Source organism: Danio rerio, chromosome 13 (assembly GCF_052040795.2).
Source record: "Danio rerio strain M-AB ecotype USA chromosome 13, GRCz13ab, whole genome shotgun sequence".
Classification (NCBI taxonomy): Eukaryota; Metazoa; Chordata; class Actinopteri; order Cypriniformes; family Danionidae; genus Danio; species Danio rerio.
In genome coordinates, this window is record NC_141033.1 from 27,882,075 (window position 1) to 27,902,500 (window position 20,426).

Genomic DNA, 20,426 nt, shown 5'->3' on the forward strand with positions numbered 1-20,426 from the left:
TGCAAAAAAACAAAACACGTCAATATGCATATATTTTACAATTACTGAATTTGAATGCACTTTGCACTGTCAAATGCGGTTTTCATTTTAAATATAACGTTTCAGAACAGATTCATAATTCATTCATTAAATTCTGCAACCCAGCACTGCGAAACATCCATACACAATCTATTACACACTACACACAATATCCAATTTAGTTTATTCAATTCACCTTTACCGCATGTCTTTGGACTGTGGAAGAAACCGGAGCATCTGGAGAAAAACCCACGTGGAGAACATGCAAACTCCACACAGAGGTGTTAACTGACCCAGCTGGGATCGCACCAGCGACCTGCTTGCTAACCACTGAGCCGCCTTGTCGCCCGATTCGTGATCATATTATTATTATTATCATTATTTTTTCATTATAAGAAATTAAGGATGTTCGGTTGATTAAAAATCATTTTCCAGACTGCGCTCATCTTTTCATAGACGACTTTTATTTTGAAATAAAGAAGCGTCTGATGTTTCGTCATTAGATCATAAGACATGCCCTCTATGGCTATAAATCACCAATAAATACACCAACTTCCCTTTCATCTTCGAAATTTGTGGCACAGTCATTGATTTAGACAGGTAAGTGTTCAGTTAACTACTGCTTAAAGTTGAAGTTAATGTATGATATTTTAAATGACAGAATTATTGTTACATAATTATTAAAAAATGCTGCAAAACCATTGTTACATGAAATGCTAAGTTATTTAAATAATTAAGAAATGCAGTCAAATTAATCAAGTGTACCTGCAGTATTTAACTTTAGCTTCTCAACCATTGCAGTTCTTTTGGTTTCTCTGAATAAAATAATGGCTGCATCTCAGAAATGTCTTGGGAAAGGTAAGAAATTTCTTAATTTAGATTATGAATGCATTTTAGTGTGTGTGTGTGTGTCTGTCCTGAGTTTACTGCGGGTTCCGCGACTAAGAATAATTGTGTTGTGATTACAATACACTGTTTACATAACATCCTTCAAAAATGTAGTCCAACCTCTTTACGCATGTCCAGATTTGTGTATCATGTTATGTTAAGAAACGGTTCCAGTTGTTTTCATTGTACACCTCCGTGTTAGCTTGACACCTCCATGTGACATAACATTTATGACCACAGCATGACACTGCACTCTTATGAAATCATAAAATCACTTCATATTTTCAGTGATTTTCATGACAGTGAGGACTGCAGTTTTCTAGGAATCTGTAACAAGTTGCATCGTTGATTTCTGAAATTTCAGTGGAATTTGTTTTTTCTGTTGAACACAAGGGAAGATATACTGAAGAATGTTCTATAATATTTCTTTTCTACTATGAATGTTTTTTTCAACATTTCTCATGATTGTCATTTTTTGTTTCAAACATAAATTAATTTGAAAGAATTTCTTAAAAGTTTATACAGGTCTATTGTGAGTAAATGATGAGAAAATTATTATATCATATAATCATATCACAGTCAACCTCAACTTAAGAGTTAACTTACAAGACACTCTATTTTTACATAATACTGTATACTAGTTTTTGTAACTGTGTAATAACATGAGATAAATAATGACAGATAATATACAGTAATATGAGCCAGAGACACTATTTTGGTGTCTGGGTCAAATAAAATGTTCACAGAAGTCATTTTAAATACATTTGCAATTAGAATTATTAGCCCCTCTGAATTATAACCCCCCCCTGTTTATTTTTTTCCCCAATTTCGGTTTAAAAGAGAGATTTTTTTTCAACACATTTCTAAACATAATAGTTTTAATGATTCATTTTTTAATAACTAATTTATTTTATCTTTGCCATGATGACATTAAATAATATTTGACTAGATGTTTTTTGAAGACACTTCTATACAGCTTAAAGTGACATTTAAAGGCTTAATTGGGTTAATTAGGTTAACTAGGCAGGTTAGGGTAATTAGGCAAGTTATTGTATAACGATGGTTTGTTCTGTGGACTATTGAAAAGAAATATAGCTTAACGGGGCTAATAATATTGACCCTAAAATGGTTTTTAAAAACATTAAAACGAAAAAAAGTTAATAATAAAACTTTATTAAAATTAATAATAATAATTAATAAAACTAATAAGGCTTTCTCCATTACTTACTGTGAAAATTGACTTGCTCTGTTAAACATCATTTGAGAAATATTTCAAAAAGAAAAATAATTTCATAAGGGGGCTAATAATTCTGACATCAACTGTACATAGAGACTACTTTATTTCAAATGTTTTGTAAAGAAATTCAGTTCAGCATAACAAATACATTTCTTTAAACATGAAACTTTCTTATTCTGACCTGAATTTATTATGATTTGTTGTGATAGTTTAAAAGACTGAAGTCTTCTTGCCTAATAATAAAAGCAAAATGACAAGAATTCAAATGACAATTCATTTTAAATTCATTTGAATTCAAGATGACAAGAATTTATTTTTAACTGGGCTCCACGGTGCTTCTTGAAACAAAGTCTTTTATTATGTCATCTAAATAATTCTTGATCTAAATCCGGGGTGCCCAAACTTTTTCATATGAAGGGCCAAAAACCTAATATCATTGAGAGCTTTGGGCTGAAGGTAAATGTACCAAACACAGTGAAGTTCAATGCTGAATACACAAGTCAAGCAGAATCTGCCTTTGACTTGGTTTGCTCACCAAAGTCTTTGCATTGTTGGGTGACAGTATATACATTTAAACAACCTCTGATTCATTTACACCATTTTATTGAAACAACAAAACAAAGAGTTACATTAAATTTGAACTGACAATCTCGGGATTGGCGATGGGATGGCGAGCCAGATCAAAGGTTACCATGGGCCAACTTTGGCCCGCAGGCCCCAGTTTGGGCATCTGTAATCTAAATAAATCCTGACCAGATATCTTGGGGTATAAGCTATTATCACATTAAATTGTATTTTAGTGTGTGACTTCTGTAAATCATGGTAGAAATGTACGACGAAAAAATCTAATTAAATACATCCCAAAGTACGGTAGAAAGACAGACATTGAAGTACACTTTTATCAAGGTCTTATCTTCTTTTTTTCATTTACTAATTTACGTCTCTTAATATTTTATATTCATCTAGTACATAACTTCATTCAATTAGTGTAATATATATACAATCATACATCCATTCATTAATTCATTTTCTTTTTGGCTTAGTCCCTTTATTAATCTTGGGTCGCCACAGTGGAATGAACCGTCAACTTATTCAGCACACGTCTTACACAGCGCATGCCCTTCCAGCTGCATTTCAGCACTGGGAAGGGTCAAAATTATTAAAATACAATTTATTCAATAAATAAATTTTTATTTTCATAAATTTTGAAATATATGTTGCATGTATATATGACTTATTTGTATATCTTTAAAATCTAAACTTTAACTTGTATTTTAAATATATGAATTGGATTTACAATCCAAAGATCTGCTTACTTTTCGTAAGAGTAGGCTATGCGTGTCAGAGAAGCAAGTGATTAAACTGTACCTGTCAACATTGGGATATAAAAAATATGTGATACACCCCCAACAACCGTTACAAGTATGGGGAGGAAAATAACCTCAAATAATAAAATACATAACAAACATTAGAAAAATGAAAGTAAAATAAAAAGTTTAGCCTATTAAAATCAATTTCCTGATCACATCGTTGTTATTGTACGCATCAAAGGGTTAAAAGTGTGCAAATTTTTTTTACTTGATTTATTCAGCCATTCCTCCGCATACCACTAGAAGGAAGCCTGCGTACCACTTGTGATACATGTACCACAGTTCGAGAACCACTGCTGTAGACAGTAACTCATAATGCCATGATCATTGTCTTCACAGAAATTGGTAGATCAAGTCTGACTAGTTTTTTGTTTAAACTGTGCCACAGGAAGTCCTGCTCCTGGTCCAGTGCCAAAGGACCATATTCGGCTCTACAGCATGAGATTCTGCCCGTTTGCCCAAAGAACCAGATTGGTGCTCAATGCCAAGGGAATAAAGTGAGTACAAACACTAACTCAGTGTGTACAGTAGTGTTTTTTAATTGTTGTTGTTGTGCTAAAGGTGTGCATGAGATAAATTAATAAATAATTAAGACTATGTTTGGAGTGAAAGCCCTCTATGAAAAGTGTGTATGTTGCTATAGATACGACACCATCAACATCAATTTGAAGAACAAACCTGACTGGTTTCTGGAGAAGAATCCCCTTGGTTTAGTGCCAGTGCTGGAGACTCAGAGTGGTCAGGTGATCTACGAGTCTCCAATCACCTGTGAGTACCTGGACGAGGTCTATCCTGAGAAGAAGCTGCTCCCGTTTGACCCGTTTGAGAGGGCGCAACAGAGAATGCTGCTGGAGCTTTTCTCAAAGGTCTTTCCCAATCCATTTTCACACAGATATTACATATGGCTGATTTCTAGAGATTACCAATTTGATCCACCCAAACTCGGTCCTGGAGGGCCGTTGTCCTGCAGAGTTTAGCTCCAAATTGCTTCAACATACCTGCAAGGAAGTTTTTAGTATATAAATAATGCTTCTTAATATCCTTCCTCGTTTCCTCACTCTTCTGTCCTCCATCATACGACCTGAAAATCGCTCAGCCGTGTTGTAGGATATCTCAATTTTCTAATTGCACCGCGAGGATGGAGGAGAGAGGAGGCTTCCTGAGGAGGCATGAGTGAGGATACACTGGTGGATCCTTTGCTGAAGTTTTTAGCATCCTGAAGGGGTAGAGCTAAGACACGAGGAAAGGAAGCGAGAATGCACATATAAGAATTGAGAAGCACCCCTAGTAAAAGCCTGATTAGCTAAATTAAGTGTCCACTTGGAGTTGGAACTCTGCAGGAGAAAAGTTTGGGCATGCTAGGGCTCTAGATAAACTTTCTATTCATTTTCCAAAACTAAAACAGCCTCTTTAATCTAACATTCAGTTTCAGTTATCATAAACATTTAATTTTTTTTTAAAATAAGTTAAATAAACATATGCAAGAAACATCTATTTTCTGTGTTTGAAATGTTAGTAATGATGAAAATGTTTGTTTCTGTCCGTACATTTTGGTCTACTCTGTTACATGGGTTGTAAAAGGCATAACAATCTATAAAACATGGTAAAGTCTTGACGGGAGACAACTTTGGTCAGAAGTTAACGAGAATTATTTCAATTGTTACAATAATACAATTACCGTACAACAACAGTTACTGTGTTCACATTACTATGAGGGTTGAGTTTAGGGTTGGGGTGACAATAATAAATTACAATTTAATCTGTAATTTAATAAATAATATGAATAATAATCGGTTTAATTACTGTTTTTACAATACTGTAAAGGTTGGGGTTGACGTTAATAAAATACAAATTAATGGATAATTTAGTAAATAATATGAATAATTCTCAGTGTAATTACTGTTTTATATTACTGTGATGGTAGGGGTAGATGTTAATAAAATACAATTTATTATAGGTAATTCAATAAATGATTTGAACAATACTCAGTTTAATTACTGTTTTTATATTACTGTAAGGGTTGGGGTAGCTGGAAATAAAATACAATTTAATGGGTAATTTAATAAATAATATGAATAATACTCAGTTTAATTACTGTTTCTACAGTACTGAGAGGGTTGGGGTTGGGGTAGACATTATTTATTCATTCATTCATTTTCCTTCGGCTTAGTCCCTTTATTCATAAGGGGTCACCACAGCAGAATGAACCCCAAACTTATCCAGCATATGTTTTATGCACCAGATGCCCTTAGTACTGGGAAGGGTCGACATTAATAAAATACAATTTATTCTGTAATTTAATAAATAATATGAATAATTATCGGTATAATTACTGTTTTTATATTACTGTAAGGGTTGGGGTAGCTGTTAATAAAATACAATTTAATGGGTAATTTAATAAATAATATAAATAATACTCAGTTTAATTATTGTTTATGTCATTGTGAGGGTTTGGGTAAGGATAGATGTTAATAAAGTACAATTTTTGGGTAATTTAATAAATAATATAAATAATAATTCTCATTAACGTCGGCACAATAGCCTAGTGGTTAGCGCTGACAAATAGTGCAATAGCACGTCAGGGCGTCGCGAGTTCGAATCCCGGCTCGACGACTTTTCCCTACCCTACCCCCTCTCTATCTCTCTCCCACTTTGCTTCCTGTCTCAATACTGTCCTATCTAATAAAGGCAGAAAAGCCAAAAATAAATCTTTAAAAAAAAAAATCTCATTAACTTCCAAACTCAGTTGTATCCCTTAAACGTAAAACTGATTGAAAATGTATGTGACTTTTCCAAGCGATGTCACTCACTTTGCCAGGGATCTCTGGAAGACAATAAGGCATGTCATTATTGTTCTCTCATTATTTTGTACAACATGTTTAGAATAAACCAATGGTTGATTAAGTATTCGTCAACTCTGTGATTGTGACATTTCACTGAGTCTCTCATTCACTTTTAAAAATATGACTATAGTTTTTCTAAAACTTTAATTTGCTAAAAATACATAAAGTTTGGGTTTAGACATGCCATGTAGGTAGCTTCTTTAGTTAAAGCACAAAATGTTGGAAAATGTTACTTTAAAAAGTTTAACGATAAGCTACTGTAAATAAGGGCTGTCAAACTAAGTTCCTGGAGGGTCGCAGCCCTGCACAGTTTAGTTCCGACCCAACTCCAACATACTTGCCTGTAGGTTTCAAACAAACTTAAAGGACTTAATTAGTTTAATCAGGTGTGTTTAATCAGGGTTGGAACTAAACCTGTGCTGTAAATGATACATGTTGTGTTCCAGTTTAAAGAAAATGAATAGAAAAATCTTGAAGTGTATCTGCAATACTGTATTGAGTCATGATTTAGCTTGTATGAATGCTTTAATAAATATCATCAAATGTGTTTTTTAGGTGACTCCCTACTTCTATAAGATCCCCGTGAACAGGACGAAAGGAGAGGATGTGTCTGCACTTGAAACAGAACTTAAAGACAAACTCTCTCAGTTCAATGAGGTTAGCTGACATAGCAGTAATGCCATACATGAGTGGAATAAAGGTTTCTAATTAATGTCATGATGGGCATTTCGATTGAGTTCAGTTTCACTTCTTTAAATGTGTGCTTTCTCTGCTTAATGCGTTTGTCAGATCCTCCTCAAGAAGAAGAGCAAGTTTTTTGGAGGGGATTCAATAACAATGATTGACTACATGATGTGGCCATGGTTTGAGAGGCTGGAGACGATGAATCTGAAGCAGTATGTTATTTCTTTATTATTGTTATTATTATTGTTATTATTATTATTACTAATTCACATTTATTTAATGCACAAGTCAAAGAGAAATTGAATAAAAAATTGAGGCGTAAAATAAACCAAAGAGAATGAACAGTTGGCTGTTGAGCATGTGGAATGGCCAGTGTTTAGGTTATAAAGTTGTTGTCAGCAAAGTAGACACATTTCAAAAGAGAAGTTTTTTTCTGGTTTTCTGCCAAAATAAAAGCTGTGTGGTTTAATCCTCCTAAAGCAAAAAACAAAACAAAAAAACAGGCGTAATTATCATTTTACTGTTCTTTATGATAATAAAATTATTATTATAGTGTTTATAATTGCCAATAATACAAAATATCATTTATTTCAGATTTTTAACAATTTAAATAATTTCATTGGTTGTTTCATAAAACAATGTTAAATTTAGGCCCTAAAAACTATAAATTATGGTTTGGTTTAAAGTTTATGTTAGCGTTTTTTTCTGTAGACTTGTTTTGCAAAATAGTTAATATAGAATCTTAAGATTTTTAAGATTTAATATTAAATATGCTTTATTTTTGATTTTGCTCTGATGTTTTTTATTTATAATAAAAAGAGTTTCATGGGTTGTTTCATAAAAAATATTTGTTTTTACACCCTGGAGACTATAAATTGTGGTTTGGTTTAAAGTCTATGTTGGTGTTTTTATTAATAGACTTAATAATTAATAAAGAATTTTGAGATTTTTAACATTTTATATTAAAATAAACCCATCTGTCATTGGGGAATAAGCAAACCATACTAAACTGTACGCATGAGATTGTACAAGTTTATACAAATCAGCCACAAAATCAAAAAGTAACAAATTGCTGTGAGCTTGTGTTGGGTTTAGTTCAAGGGCTATGTTAGTGTTTTTGTCTTTAGAATTGTTTTGTGAAATAAATAATATAGAATTTTGAAATTTATAAGATTTTAATTTGAGAATTTAAACTGAATAAATATCCTGTTAGTGAAGTATAAAAATCATTAAATCCCAATCTGCAATGTGTCCTCATCATTTTCAGCTGCTTGGACGGCACACCTGAGCTGAAGAAGTGGACCGAGCGCATGATGGAGGATCCCACTGTTAAAGCTACGATGTTTAGCACAGAAACCTACATGGTCTTCTACAAGTCCTACATGGAGGGAAACCCAAATTATGATTACGGTTTATAAATAAATAAATCTTGTCTGGTAAATGATGCCTTTATTGTCTGTTAAGCTGTTTAAACAGATGTTTGCCATGAAATACATTCTTTTATAATCTGATCACAATTAATCTGAAAAGAGAATTTCTTAACTGTTTATTCATCCTTCATGTGACAGGTTTTTGGTGGTGTGTAAATCTACACTTTATTCTTAAAAAGCAGATGTGAATCTAGTAAGTTCAGTTCAAAATCTGAACTGAACTTTATTCTTTAAATAACATTGATTCACCTATGTCTATTACACTTTGACATGATTAAAGAGTGGACTGCATTCAGATTCAGCTTTTGACACAGACAGAGCAGTTGTTGTGTTGATCGTTATTTCTGTGGTACTAAAGGTTTATGGGTTTACATATCTATGGTTGTGTTCCTAACAGTAAATCTTTTTTTTTATGTTACTTGAAATAAAGATTGTATTGTTTACGACGTTTTGGCAATTGCTCACAACGTGTGATTGAACTGTATTTGTCTTTGAATCATTCAGATGTTTTTGTTAAACACCTTTATTTTTCTATTTCTAGGAATAAAGCAAATGAAGTCTGTATGAGTAAATCATTTAACAATTTATTCAAGATGATCATTAAAAAAAGCACTCATTCATCAAATAATGAATTGTTGTCTTTATAAGTGACTCATTGAATCGTGCATTCAGAAGTGCTGATCGTTCCAGTTATTTAGCAAGTGGTGTCTTTATAAGTGAGTTACTGAGTTATTCATTCAAAAGATTCATTTAGAAATGCTGATTCATACAGTACTAAATTGATTTAATTGTGGGTGTCATTCAATTGTTGATTTGAAAAGCCACATTCAGAAATGCTGTTTTATCCAGTAAGGATTTGACATCTTAATTTGTGAGTCATTTAATCAGTATTCAAAAGATTTGTTCAGAAATGTTGATTCATCCACTAATGATTTGACATAATTCATTATGGGTATCAGTGAATCATTAATTCAAAAGATTCTTTTTAGAAATGCTGATTCATCCAGTAATTAGGGAAGTTGTGCCTTTATAAGCGAGTTGATAATTCTTTCATTGAAAAAATTCATTCAGAAATGCTGATTCATCCTGTAATGAATTGACATTTTTATAAGAGAATTATTGTATTATTCGTTCAAAAGATTCATTCAGATATTCTGATTCATCCAGTAATGATTTGACTTCTTAATGTGTAAATCATTTAGAAATTATTCAAATGATTCATTCAGAAATTTATATTCATACACTAATACATTTACATAATTCATTATGGGTGTAATTCAATCATTAATTCAAAGGTTTTTAGAAATGCTGCTTTATTTAGTAATAAATTGACATCTTTATGTGTGATTCATTAAGTCATTCAAAAGATTGGTTAGGAAATGATGATTCATTGAGTAATGAATTGACATCATTCATTAATGGGTGTCATTCAATCATTAACTCTAAAGACTCATTTAGAAATGCTGATTCGTCCAGTAATTAGGAAACTTGTGCCTTTATAAGCGAGCAGATGAATCTTCTAATAAAAAGATTCATTTAGAAATGCTGATTTATTCATTAATGAGTTAACATCTTTATGAGAGTCGTTGTAATGCTAATTCAAAAGATTCATTCAAAAATGCCGATTCATAAAGATTTGACATCTTAATTTGCAAGTCATTTAATTATTATTCAAAAGATTTGTTCAGATATGTCGGATCATCCACTAATGAATTTACATCATTCAATATGGGTGTCATTCAATCATTAATTCAAGAGTCTATCAGAAATCCTGATTCATCCAGTAATCATTATTCAAAAGATTTGTTCATGATATGTCGGATTATCGACTAATGAATTGATTCTATTCATTATGGGTGTCATTTTAAACATTAATTCAAGAGTCATTCAAAAACAAAAGTTGTGCCTTTATGAGCGAGTTATTAAATCATTCATTGAAAAGATTCATTTAGAAATGCTGATTCATCCCATAATGAATTGACATTTATGAGAGTCATTAAGTCAAAATATTCGTTAAGAAATGCTGATTCATCAAGTAATGAATTGACATCTTTATGAGAGAGTCATTGTATCATTAATTCAAAACATTCATATAGAAATGCTGATTCATCCAGTGATTTGACTTCTTAATGTGTGTCATTTAATCATTAGTCAAAAGATTCATTCTGAAATCAACTGATGTTTTTGAGTCATTGATTCATCCAAAAGATCCATTTAATAATGTTGATTCGCCAAATAATTAAGTGATGCCTGAGTGAAGTCTGAGTTAATTAATTATTTAAAAGATTAAATATTAATTTAGGAAATTAATTCTAAACACTGCTTCATACATTTATTTAACAACTGAAATCACAGATTTATTAATTTTAAACCAAATAAAAACATTCTCATGAAAAGACATGCTTGAAATAGACTACAGTGTTTAATATTTTGTCAGAACTGATCATCTATTTTAAACCCATGTGAGATATCCCAGTGTGTATTGTTGTGCTTATTGACGTGCGTTAACTGCACTAATCCCTCTGCTCCAGGGTTACAAGGTTTTTATTATCTCAGTAGATCACGTATCACACCGGTCTGGAACTTAACCTCCAATATTAGTCTTAACAGCCCTAATAATGTGTCCACCACTGTGTTAAATCACAAATCACACAGCATGTTTTCAGAAATAATTGTGACAATCTGCAGAAGAGGAAAGAGTATCATTGAGGTTTAACAGCAGGACAATAAGCACATAAATCAAGTGAGATTACGTGTGCAGAATGATTTACTTTAAGATTTGCATACAGACCATTAATACTGCTATGGTGCATGTCATTAAAAAATAAATAAAGCAAATAAATGCTATCGTTTTCGTCCCAAAAGAGTAACTATTGGCTGTTTGTTTGTTCTTGCAGTAGTCAGTGTAAAGTCTGTTGATTCTGCAATACAGTATAGTGGCCAGGTTTCTATCAAGTCATGTTTGCTGAAGGGCTCCACCTTAATGAGGACAATAGAACTAATAAAAAATAACAGTGGACGTCTGCCAGTGACCGTTTAGATATTTACAGCATTGGTAAGCATGACTGTGCACAACAGCCGTTTAGTCAAGTCAATGTCGTAATAGCTATGACAGAGAGAAGATTTATGAATTATTTGTTTCCAGAAAGTTCTATGCTGACTAACTGACAGGCTGACTCATTTGCTAGACAGCAAATAAAATCTTTGCAAGAATCCCACACTAACCAGTAAAATAAACAAGGAGTATTAAATAAAAAAACATGATCTAATAGGTATGGATGCTCATATTTATAAATTTAACATGTTAAAATGAACAACACCCTGCAGAAGAGAGAGTAATATGGGACACCACCTGTCAAAAAGTTTGATGGGTTGTAACCATGCCCCTTTTAGGCGGGACATCCGGTTTAAGTCCCGCCCCTTTGTAATATAAAATTAATAATTATGTTAATTAGATTCTTATCTGTTTAATTAAAATAATAATTAATGTAATTAAATTATATTCCGGTAATTAAACTACCAACTTCTAGGATATTCAATTTCAGCGAGACCTACTTCCCATTCCCCCTTCAGGTGTATAGTTTTAGCCAAATTAGTCGTATTACTAGATATACGATTTTCAGGATAAACAGATAAAGAAGCGTTGCACGGGAGCCTAACGTAAAACCGTTGTTATGCAAAGCTAGATTGAACAATAATAAATAACATGAAAAAGAAATTGGTAAATTAAGGTTTTTGCAAATCCATCAGAGCTTTTTTGTCTATAGCTATTAAATTTCGAGGGCCATCCTAACCATTTTACTAAAACAAGTGTAAACCGACCTTGCTTTTTCTCACCTAAAATCTTTTCCACTTTGAATGATTTGTTTTTATTCACAAATATTTTCTGTATCTCTTGCTCATAAAAAAACTCGGACTGGTTGACGCGGAATACATTCAGAAACGGTGAAGAATTCTTCGGTATAGTTCTGTTCATAACCTTTGGCAAATGGACCTCTTACTTTAGAAATCTTAACTACGTCACCAACGTTGTATTTGAACACTGGTTTCTAAATCTTTATGTTACCGTAAGAGTTTTGAAACACCGTAGCTTAATTTTCTTTGCAGACATCGACGGGCCTCATCTTAATAGTCTTGTGATAGCTGTTGTTGTATCCTGTCATAATGTCTTGTAAGACATCGATGTATCGCCAGGAATCAGTAGCAATTAGAAAACGCCACATTCTACATTTTAAAGTTCTATTAAAAAGTTCCACAACGCTGGCCTTTAAATCAGAAGCCGTTGCGAAATGATCAATATCGTGTTTTTTCATAAGATCTTGAAAATGTTTGTTGAAATATTCCTTTCCCTGGTCAGTCTGTAACTTCCGCGGAATTCGACCCTCCTCGAGTATAGACTCGAATGCTTTAGTAACTTCGACTCCGCTCTTATTCTTCAACACCCGACTTCACGCATACTTGCTGAATACGTCAATACAAGTCAGCATAAATTTATTACCGTTGTTTTCCGTAGAATAGGCTGACATATCGACGAGGCCTGCTTGAAACTGGGTATCAACGCCATGTACCACAACTCTATTCCATTTGTATTTTATTGGTGCTGTTTTATGTAAAGTGTAAGCATCTTCCCCAGCCAACCAGGCTGATACCTGTTTATCACTTAGGCGGACTCCACTCTCCTTAAACACGGCATCTTTTAAGCGTTTTTTACCGCCTAAAGCGCCGGGGTTTGATGGATCATAATAAACTTTCTTCATAATATCAGAAATTTTTTTGTTTTGCCGACTCTTAAAGAATAATGCTAAACATTTTTGGTACGAGTCTTTTTATTTAAAGCAAGAAATCATACATCACATAAAATCAGAAAACTTGGTTACATAACGACTTTATTAACTGTCTAGGTAGCAAAGAAATTGTACACAAGATGACATGTTTTTATCTAGAATGTAAGTGACCAAAGATTAAACAATTTCAGATATGTCATCAACATCATTTTTTTCAATCAGCAATATACATACATCCAACACATAGGTAGTCATACAGAGGACATCACCGACTCCATTCTGATCAGATAATTCAGACACAGCATCTAGAACTCTTCTAGTCATAAAACAGGTTGGTTCAGGGCTGTTAACACAAACATTAAGTATAATGTCCCATGAATTATCCAGAGTTCTCACAATCTTTATTTCATTCTTGAAATTTGCCACTCGTCTGGACCGAGATAATCGGTCATCATTCGTCATTCGTTAATGACTTTACACAAATGACCATTTAACTGATTTTTGTAGTACTCTTTTAAAAAAATTTCAAGTATCTTACTAGGTTTACATGTATTTCCCATTGTGGAGTTTCAGCCGATTCGAGGTCTAGCCGCTGCGGTGCCAGAAATCGACATCGTGGCTGTCGATTTTCTCACAGGAGTCGTCCAGAATCTTGGTCCTGATGTCTTCCAGTCTTGCGACGATGAATGGTTCGCCCCTCAATTCATGTAGAATGCCGAGGACTGTTCCGTGGATCATCTGAGGCTGCGACTTTAAGCCAACATGCATCATAGCCTGCGACACAGCGGTGTGAAACTCGGGTTTGATCAATTTATTGACGAGTGTTCCAAAGTGTGAGTCGAAGTAGAATGGTGATGGTTCAAACAGGCATGTGTATTGCAGCTGGCTAGGGTGGTTGATAAACACCCCTCACATTACTTTTTCAGCTGAGCATCGATGATGTGCTGCGTGAGCACCGTGATCAGAGCTTTTATGATCTTGAAACCTGAAGTGCAGAAACATCCGTCTGTGACGTCAAACTTTGCATCATCATCTTTTTTGTACTTGTTGGTCAGGTATGTCAGGTTACAGTATCCTAGTTCGGTGCAAAATTTATCCAGCCAGTTTTTTTCATCGTTGTCCGGTTCAGAAGATTTGAGTATATCAAAGCATGGTAAGTCTCGGTCTATTGCTGAAGTTCCAAATTTCGGAAAGCATGGTAAGGCTTTGTCGTCAGAATTGGTATCCTCGGGCTTGAAGATGACAAATTCTATAGAGAGTTGTTGAGACATGTTGTAGTAATGCGGTGGTCACTCGCAGATTAGGGCTTTTTATGCGCGTAGTAGATGGGCTAGGACAGTTGCGAATGATCCCTCCTGCGGCGCACAAACCTCTGGGGGTGAAACAACAGAACTTTATTATTTCTGTATCGATCATTCAAATCACACCATTTGAACAGTTGGTTTATGGATCCAAAAATGTCATCCATCTTGTCGGCGTCTCTCCAGAGGATGGGAAGAACCATTTCATATCATTCGTTATGCTCGTCAGCATGTATTATTTTGGAAAGCTCACAAAGCTTTGTCTTGTCATCGCATAAGAATATGTAAATTCAGTCTTCAGGGTTCTTTTCACAGTTGTTTCCAACCACTCGAAACCGATTGTTTGGTCTTTCAGAATCCCACTCTGCGATAAACAACGGCTCCTGTTTAGAATTACAGACATCTAGCCAGGGATGTTTGTAGAATAAACCGTTTTTCTTTAACCGTTAGGACCAGACAGGGGTCCTCCAGAGTGTGTGGTTCTCTAGATTCCGTTATGTACAAGGTAACAGAGCGCAGCTTTTTGTCAAATAAGTAATGACAAATGGGCTCACTGGGCATAGCGTAATCATTTTTCACGTATCGTTTATTCTCATGAAGAAAATTTGTCAGTTTCACTCTGGTAATCCTTTTTCTAGGGGCCATCATAACCCTTCTCATCAGGTGGTCGCCCTATTTTTCTTCCATAGCGATAGGGTTACATTCTGACAGTTGTATGTTGTGTCAGCAATTTCTCAACACTATTTAGATATAGGACATACATTGAGTCATCATTTCTGTAGCATCTGCCTGGTTGTTGGCTAATGGTCAACAATTTTACCTTATTTCCTAACACCACATAGGAAATATGTTGTAACAACATATAGGAAATATGTTGTCTTTCACTGCAAGCAGCCTTCAACCGCCTTTCAAATTACCAACACACACACACATACATGGCACACACACATGGAGTCAGTATGTTCAAACCAGAGCACAGGCAAGATCACAGGAGAGATACTAATATTGTATTAATTATAATATAATATAATATATGAGTATATAATGTAATATAATATAATATGATATAATAGTGTATATAATTATAATATAGTTTATTGCAATAATTAAAATAGAATTTATTACAATAATTAAAATATGGTTTTAATAACAGCCTATATATCTTTTTTATTTGATTATAAAATCTATTGAATAATATTATAATATTTAATTTTAATTTAAGAATACAATTACCAGAATTATAACATAAATAGTTTGATAAGAATCGAATTACAGTAATTAATAATAATTAAATTAAACTGATAAGAATCTACCGGAATTATAATTTAATTACTAAAATTACAATTTAATTACCGGAATTATACTTTAATTACCGGAATTATTATTTTAATTAAACTGATAAGAATCTTATTACCGGAATTATTAATTTTATATTTAAAAGGAGCGGGACTTAAACCGGATGTTCCACCTAAAAGGGGCGTGTCTACAGTCAATCAAACTTTTTGACAGGTGGTGTCCCATATTACTCTCTCTTGCAAAAATTTAAATGACACTGTTGTCTCAATTATGTAATCCTTTTTAATAATAAATTGTAACATATATATATGTCAATGTGTAAATAGAATGACTTTTTTAATGGCCAGTCTGAATTCCTGCATAATTTACAATTATTTTTGGTGGTTCATGCTTTTGTAATTATTATTTAATATGATGTCAAACATACTAAACTAAAATGCTTTGAAAGCAGAATGATCAAAACAATAAACAAATTATAACTTTATTAAACATTACAAAGCAAAAAATAAATGTAAAAGATATTAAATAAAGAATAATTTAATCATTTCAATTGTATTTAACATCTTGATTTTTTTCACAAACTGAATATAAAATAGTCTAATAATAAAGAAGAAACACATTTTATTAAAGTGATTTTATAGTTGCATTGATCATGTATTTTTGGAAAGTATTTGAAAAATGTTTTGAACACAAAATTAGCAAGAAACTTGGTCACAATATAATAAATATTACAAGTATTAGCTTACGATACAGTTCCTGAAAGAACAATGTAACGTTAAAGCTACAAAAGTAATCTTGGAGCCGCGCAGTGTCATGTTGGCAGTACCACACATGATACAGTAGCTATTGTTGACACAGTACATGTAAAATGACACGGCAAAATTCAGAAGGGTGTACAGTAAAACCGCGCACCAGGATGTATAGACTTCTGAGTTGTTTGTCTAGTTGTTGTACAATTAATACGAGATAACTGTCAATGCCTTAGTAAAGACCTTTTCCTACACGTAACGAACTAATTTTGTAGACTAGCAGTGCTTTATTTTGAAAGTAACATGGATGTTTGTATGTAAGAGGAGGAGTCATAACTCTTCAGCCACACCTTTCCTTCTATAAAAACTTCACTTCCACTCCTCTCAGCTTCACGGTTGACAGGGATCAACAGGTAAGCTGTCGTCGAATGAAAGCTTGCTTGATTTTAGTAAAATGTTTGGCATAATAGTCTCGAAAGTATTTTCCTCTCCTCCTTTCAGTGCGTTATGTAACACATTCTTCTTGAGATCCTTATCCGCAAAACGCGCTCATGTTTGTTTCCATTCGATTGTTTATTTCAACAGTACGACTCTTCTGCAAGAGAACACTTCGACCACTACAATGGCTTCATCTCCAAAATGCCTCGGAAAAGGTAAGTAATGCAATGGAAATTAAAGAAAATGTTGCACTGTTTGATCTGTGACTTTCCTTACAAAAAAGAAACATGATTGTATTAACTGAACGTGTTGTACAGTGCTCAGCATAATTGAGTACAACCCCTTTTGAAAATCAATATTTTTCTCCATTTCTCAGTGAATCTCTATCTCTCTCTCTCTCTCTCTCTCTCTCTCTCTCTCTCTCTCTCTCTCTCTCTCTCTCTCTCTCTCTCTCTATATATATATATATATATATATATATATATATATATATTTTATTTATTATTTTTTTTGTGTGCATTTAAACAGAACAGATTTATTAAATAGATAGGTTTTTAAGTAATATTTTAGCCACCAAACATATTTAGAAATTAAAAGATAATACAATTAAATTCAAGCAAAATATTGCAAAAAATAAAAATAATTTTCAACCTACAATATTTCAACAAAGTTTTTAACTTTTTTTGCTTTTGTTTTCCCCCTTTTTTCCAATTTTGTATTTAATATTTTTCTGTAACATAAATTTGGCTGAACTAGGTTTTGGACCGTTATCATAGGTTATTTTGTTAGATTAGCTCCACATTTGGCTTCAGTACTAACTAATCTAATGTATATGCACAAATGTAGTATTGCATAGCTTCCTATTAAAAATATGAATTTAAAAGAGAGATTTGTAAAGGGTTGTACTGCTGAGCGCTGTAACTTGACCGCAATAATAGCCATTTTTAATTTTTACTACAAATACCATTAGCATAGTAAAACCATGGTAAATTGTCTTGACAGTTGTATCTAAAATACACATAAATGAAATAAAACGTATGTCCATCTGCATAAATATTGAGCTTGTTTCCATAATTAATTTTTGATTGCACAAAACTCCCTCACTTAGCTGTTAGCAGACATTAGCATCATATTATCATTATTTTATTGACTTTTTTTCTGATGTAAGGAATTGAATATTAAAATATAATTTTTCATAAATAATTAAAAACTTTGTTTCCCAGAGATGGGTTGGGGCTGTAAGGGCATCCGCTGCGTAAAAACGTGCGGGATAAGTTGGCGGTTCATTCCGCTGTGGCGACCCCGGATTAATAAAGGGACTAAGCCAACCAGACAAAAACTCAACACAAAATTTTTTTAGTGCTGGGCAAAGATCAATCTGATTAATCGCATCCAAAATAAAAGTTTGTTTTGACGAAAAACGTGTGTGTGTATTATGTTTATTATGAATATATGATACACGCATGCATACAAACAAAACTAGACAAAACAGTTTTGGTACATACAGTTGAAGTCAGAATTATTAACCACCCTGAATTATTAGCCTCCCTGTTTATTTTCCCCCTAATTTCTGTTTAACGGAAAGAAGATTTTTTAACACATTTCTAAACATAATAGTTTTAATATCTCATTTCTAATAACTGATTTATTTTATCGTTGCCATGATGACAGTAAATAATATTTGTCTAGATATTTTTCAAGACACTTCTTTACATTTTAAAGTGACTTTTAAAGGCTTAACTAGGTTAATTAGGTTAACTAGTGTTGGAATATTAAGCCAATTCTATGCGTGTTTAATAAGAAAAGGTCTGAAGAGTGTTTTCTTCAGTGCCAAAAATATTAGTAATTTATTAGATACAAATGAATAATTTGATGACAGAGCTTTGGGTTACGCTACCCCAATGCAATACAAGAATCAAGAGGTTTGCAACTAACATACATTTCCTGACTTCAGCATATATACACAACTAATATTAACAGGTGGAGTTTGGTGTAACGTCACATATCAGTCATTTTGCTGTCCTTTGGCTCTTGTACCCCAGACATACTTCCTCTTTCTGCAACCCTTCTCTGCATACCAGAACTGAACAATTATGAGCATCTTTAATATATTTCACAACTTCTACAGGCTTCATGACAACTTTTGATATGTCCAGACAGCAGTCTGGAACAAGGGCCCCCACCCTAATTTTTTTTTCTTTCTGCTTTTTCCACTTGCAGTTCCTCTAAAAAGTATGCAACACAGTAAAAAAGAGGACGTGTGTCAGGTCAAGATGTGGTATGATACAATAGAAAAGATTGATTAATCTGTTGTTAGTCTAAACAGTTTTCTAATAAAAATAAAGACACAAAAGTAATAAAAAATAAGTTCCTTTTTTCCAACACTAGGCAGGTTAGGGTAATTAGACAAGTTATTGTATAACAGTGGTTTGTTCCATGGACTGTCGAAAAAATATATAGCTTAAAGGGGCTAATAATTTTGACCTTTTAAATGGTAAAAAAAATAAATAAATTTAAAACTACTTTTATTCTAGCCGAAATAAAGTAAGACATTCTCCAGAAGAAAAAATATTATCAGACATACTGTGAAAATGTCCTTGCTCTGTTAAACATCATTTGGGAAATATTTAAAAAAGAAATTCAAAGAGGGGCTAATAATTCTGATTTCAACTATACATGTCAAATTGTATATGATTTGTATCATATGCTTATATATTTTATATCTAAATATAAATGAAATGTTCTCAAATAATTGCATGCATGTGTGTATTTATATATACACATAGTACACGCACATATATAATATCAAAACAAACTTTTGTTTCAGATGCAGTTAACCATTTGTTTTATATTGATTTGATTCATGGAAGTTTTTCCCTGGCCAATTTTGCATATAAATTTTTACATTATTGCGTCTCATTGGTGAAACAGAATGTTCTGCTCCTGGACCGGTGCCGAATGGTCAGATTCGGCTCTACAGCATGAGATTCTGCCCTTTTGCTCAGAGAACCAGGCTGGTACTCACTGCCAAGGGAGTGAAGTGAGTTCTATTGCAACCTTTGTTTAGATGCAGGAGCTAATGTGTGTATATGTGATACTTTAATAACAGAGCATAGATTAACATTAGATGTGTACTGGCATCAAGCAAAATCAATATTTTACATGCATGACCACCATCTGTATTTGATTTCCCTTTAAACAGGCATGACATTATCAATATCAATTTGGTAAGCAAGCCCGATTGGTTTCTGAAGAAGAATCCTTTTGGGACAGTGCCAGTGTTGGAAACCTCCAGTGGTCAGGTAATCTATGAGTCTCCGATCACCTGCGAGTACCTGGACGAGGTCTATCCTGAGAAGAAGCTGCTCCCGTCTGACCCGTTTGAGAG

The 20,426-nt window shown here is 33.2% G+C and overlaps 2 protein-coding genes across 3 annotated transcripts in view; both read left to right on the top strand.

Annotated features, from left to right (window-relative positions):
- The first annotated feature begins 519 nt into the window (after positions 1 to 519).
- Positions 520 to 9,095, top strand: gsto1 (glutathione S-transferase omega 1). Of its 2 annotated transcripts, none has more exons than XM_087277793.1 (7): positions 520 to 618; positions 820 to 1,857; positions 2,237 to 4,010; positions 4,157 to 4,379; positions 6,912 to 7,013; positions 7,146 to 7,252; positions 8,308 to 9,032. In XM_087277793.1, exons 3-7 carry the CDS (start codon positions 3,952 to 3,954, stop codon positions 8,456 to 8,458), a joined length of 642 nt encoding a protein of 213 aa, XP_087133919.1. In that variant the 5' UTR covers positions 520 to 618; positions 820 to 1,857; positions 2,237 to 3,951; the 3' UTR covers positions 8,459 to 9,032.
- A 7,897-nt stretch (positions 9,096 to 16,992) lies between these two features.
- The window catches only part of gsto2 (glutathione S-transferase omega 2), a 7,345-nt gene continuing 3,911 nt past the window's right edge, over positions 16,993 to 20,426 (top strand). The window contains 4 exon segments of the mRNA NM_001007372.1: positions 16,993 to 17,013; positions 17,186 to 17,253; positions 19,970 to 20,078; positions 20,241 to 20,426. The exon segment at positions 20,241 to 20,426 is cut by the window's right edge and continues 37 nt beyond it. Of these exon segments, the coding sequence (NP_001007373.1) occupies positions 17,223 to 17,253; positions 19,970 to 20,078; positions 20,241 to 20,426 (326 nt within the window). The 5' untranslated portion in view covers positions 16,993 to 17,013; positions 17,186 to 17,222.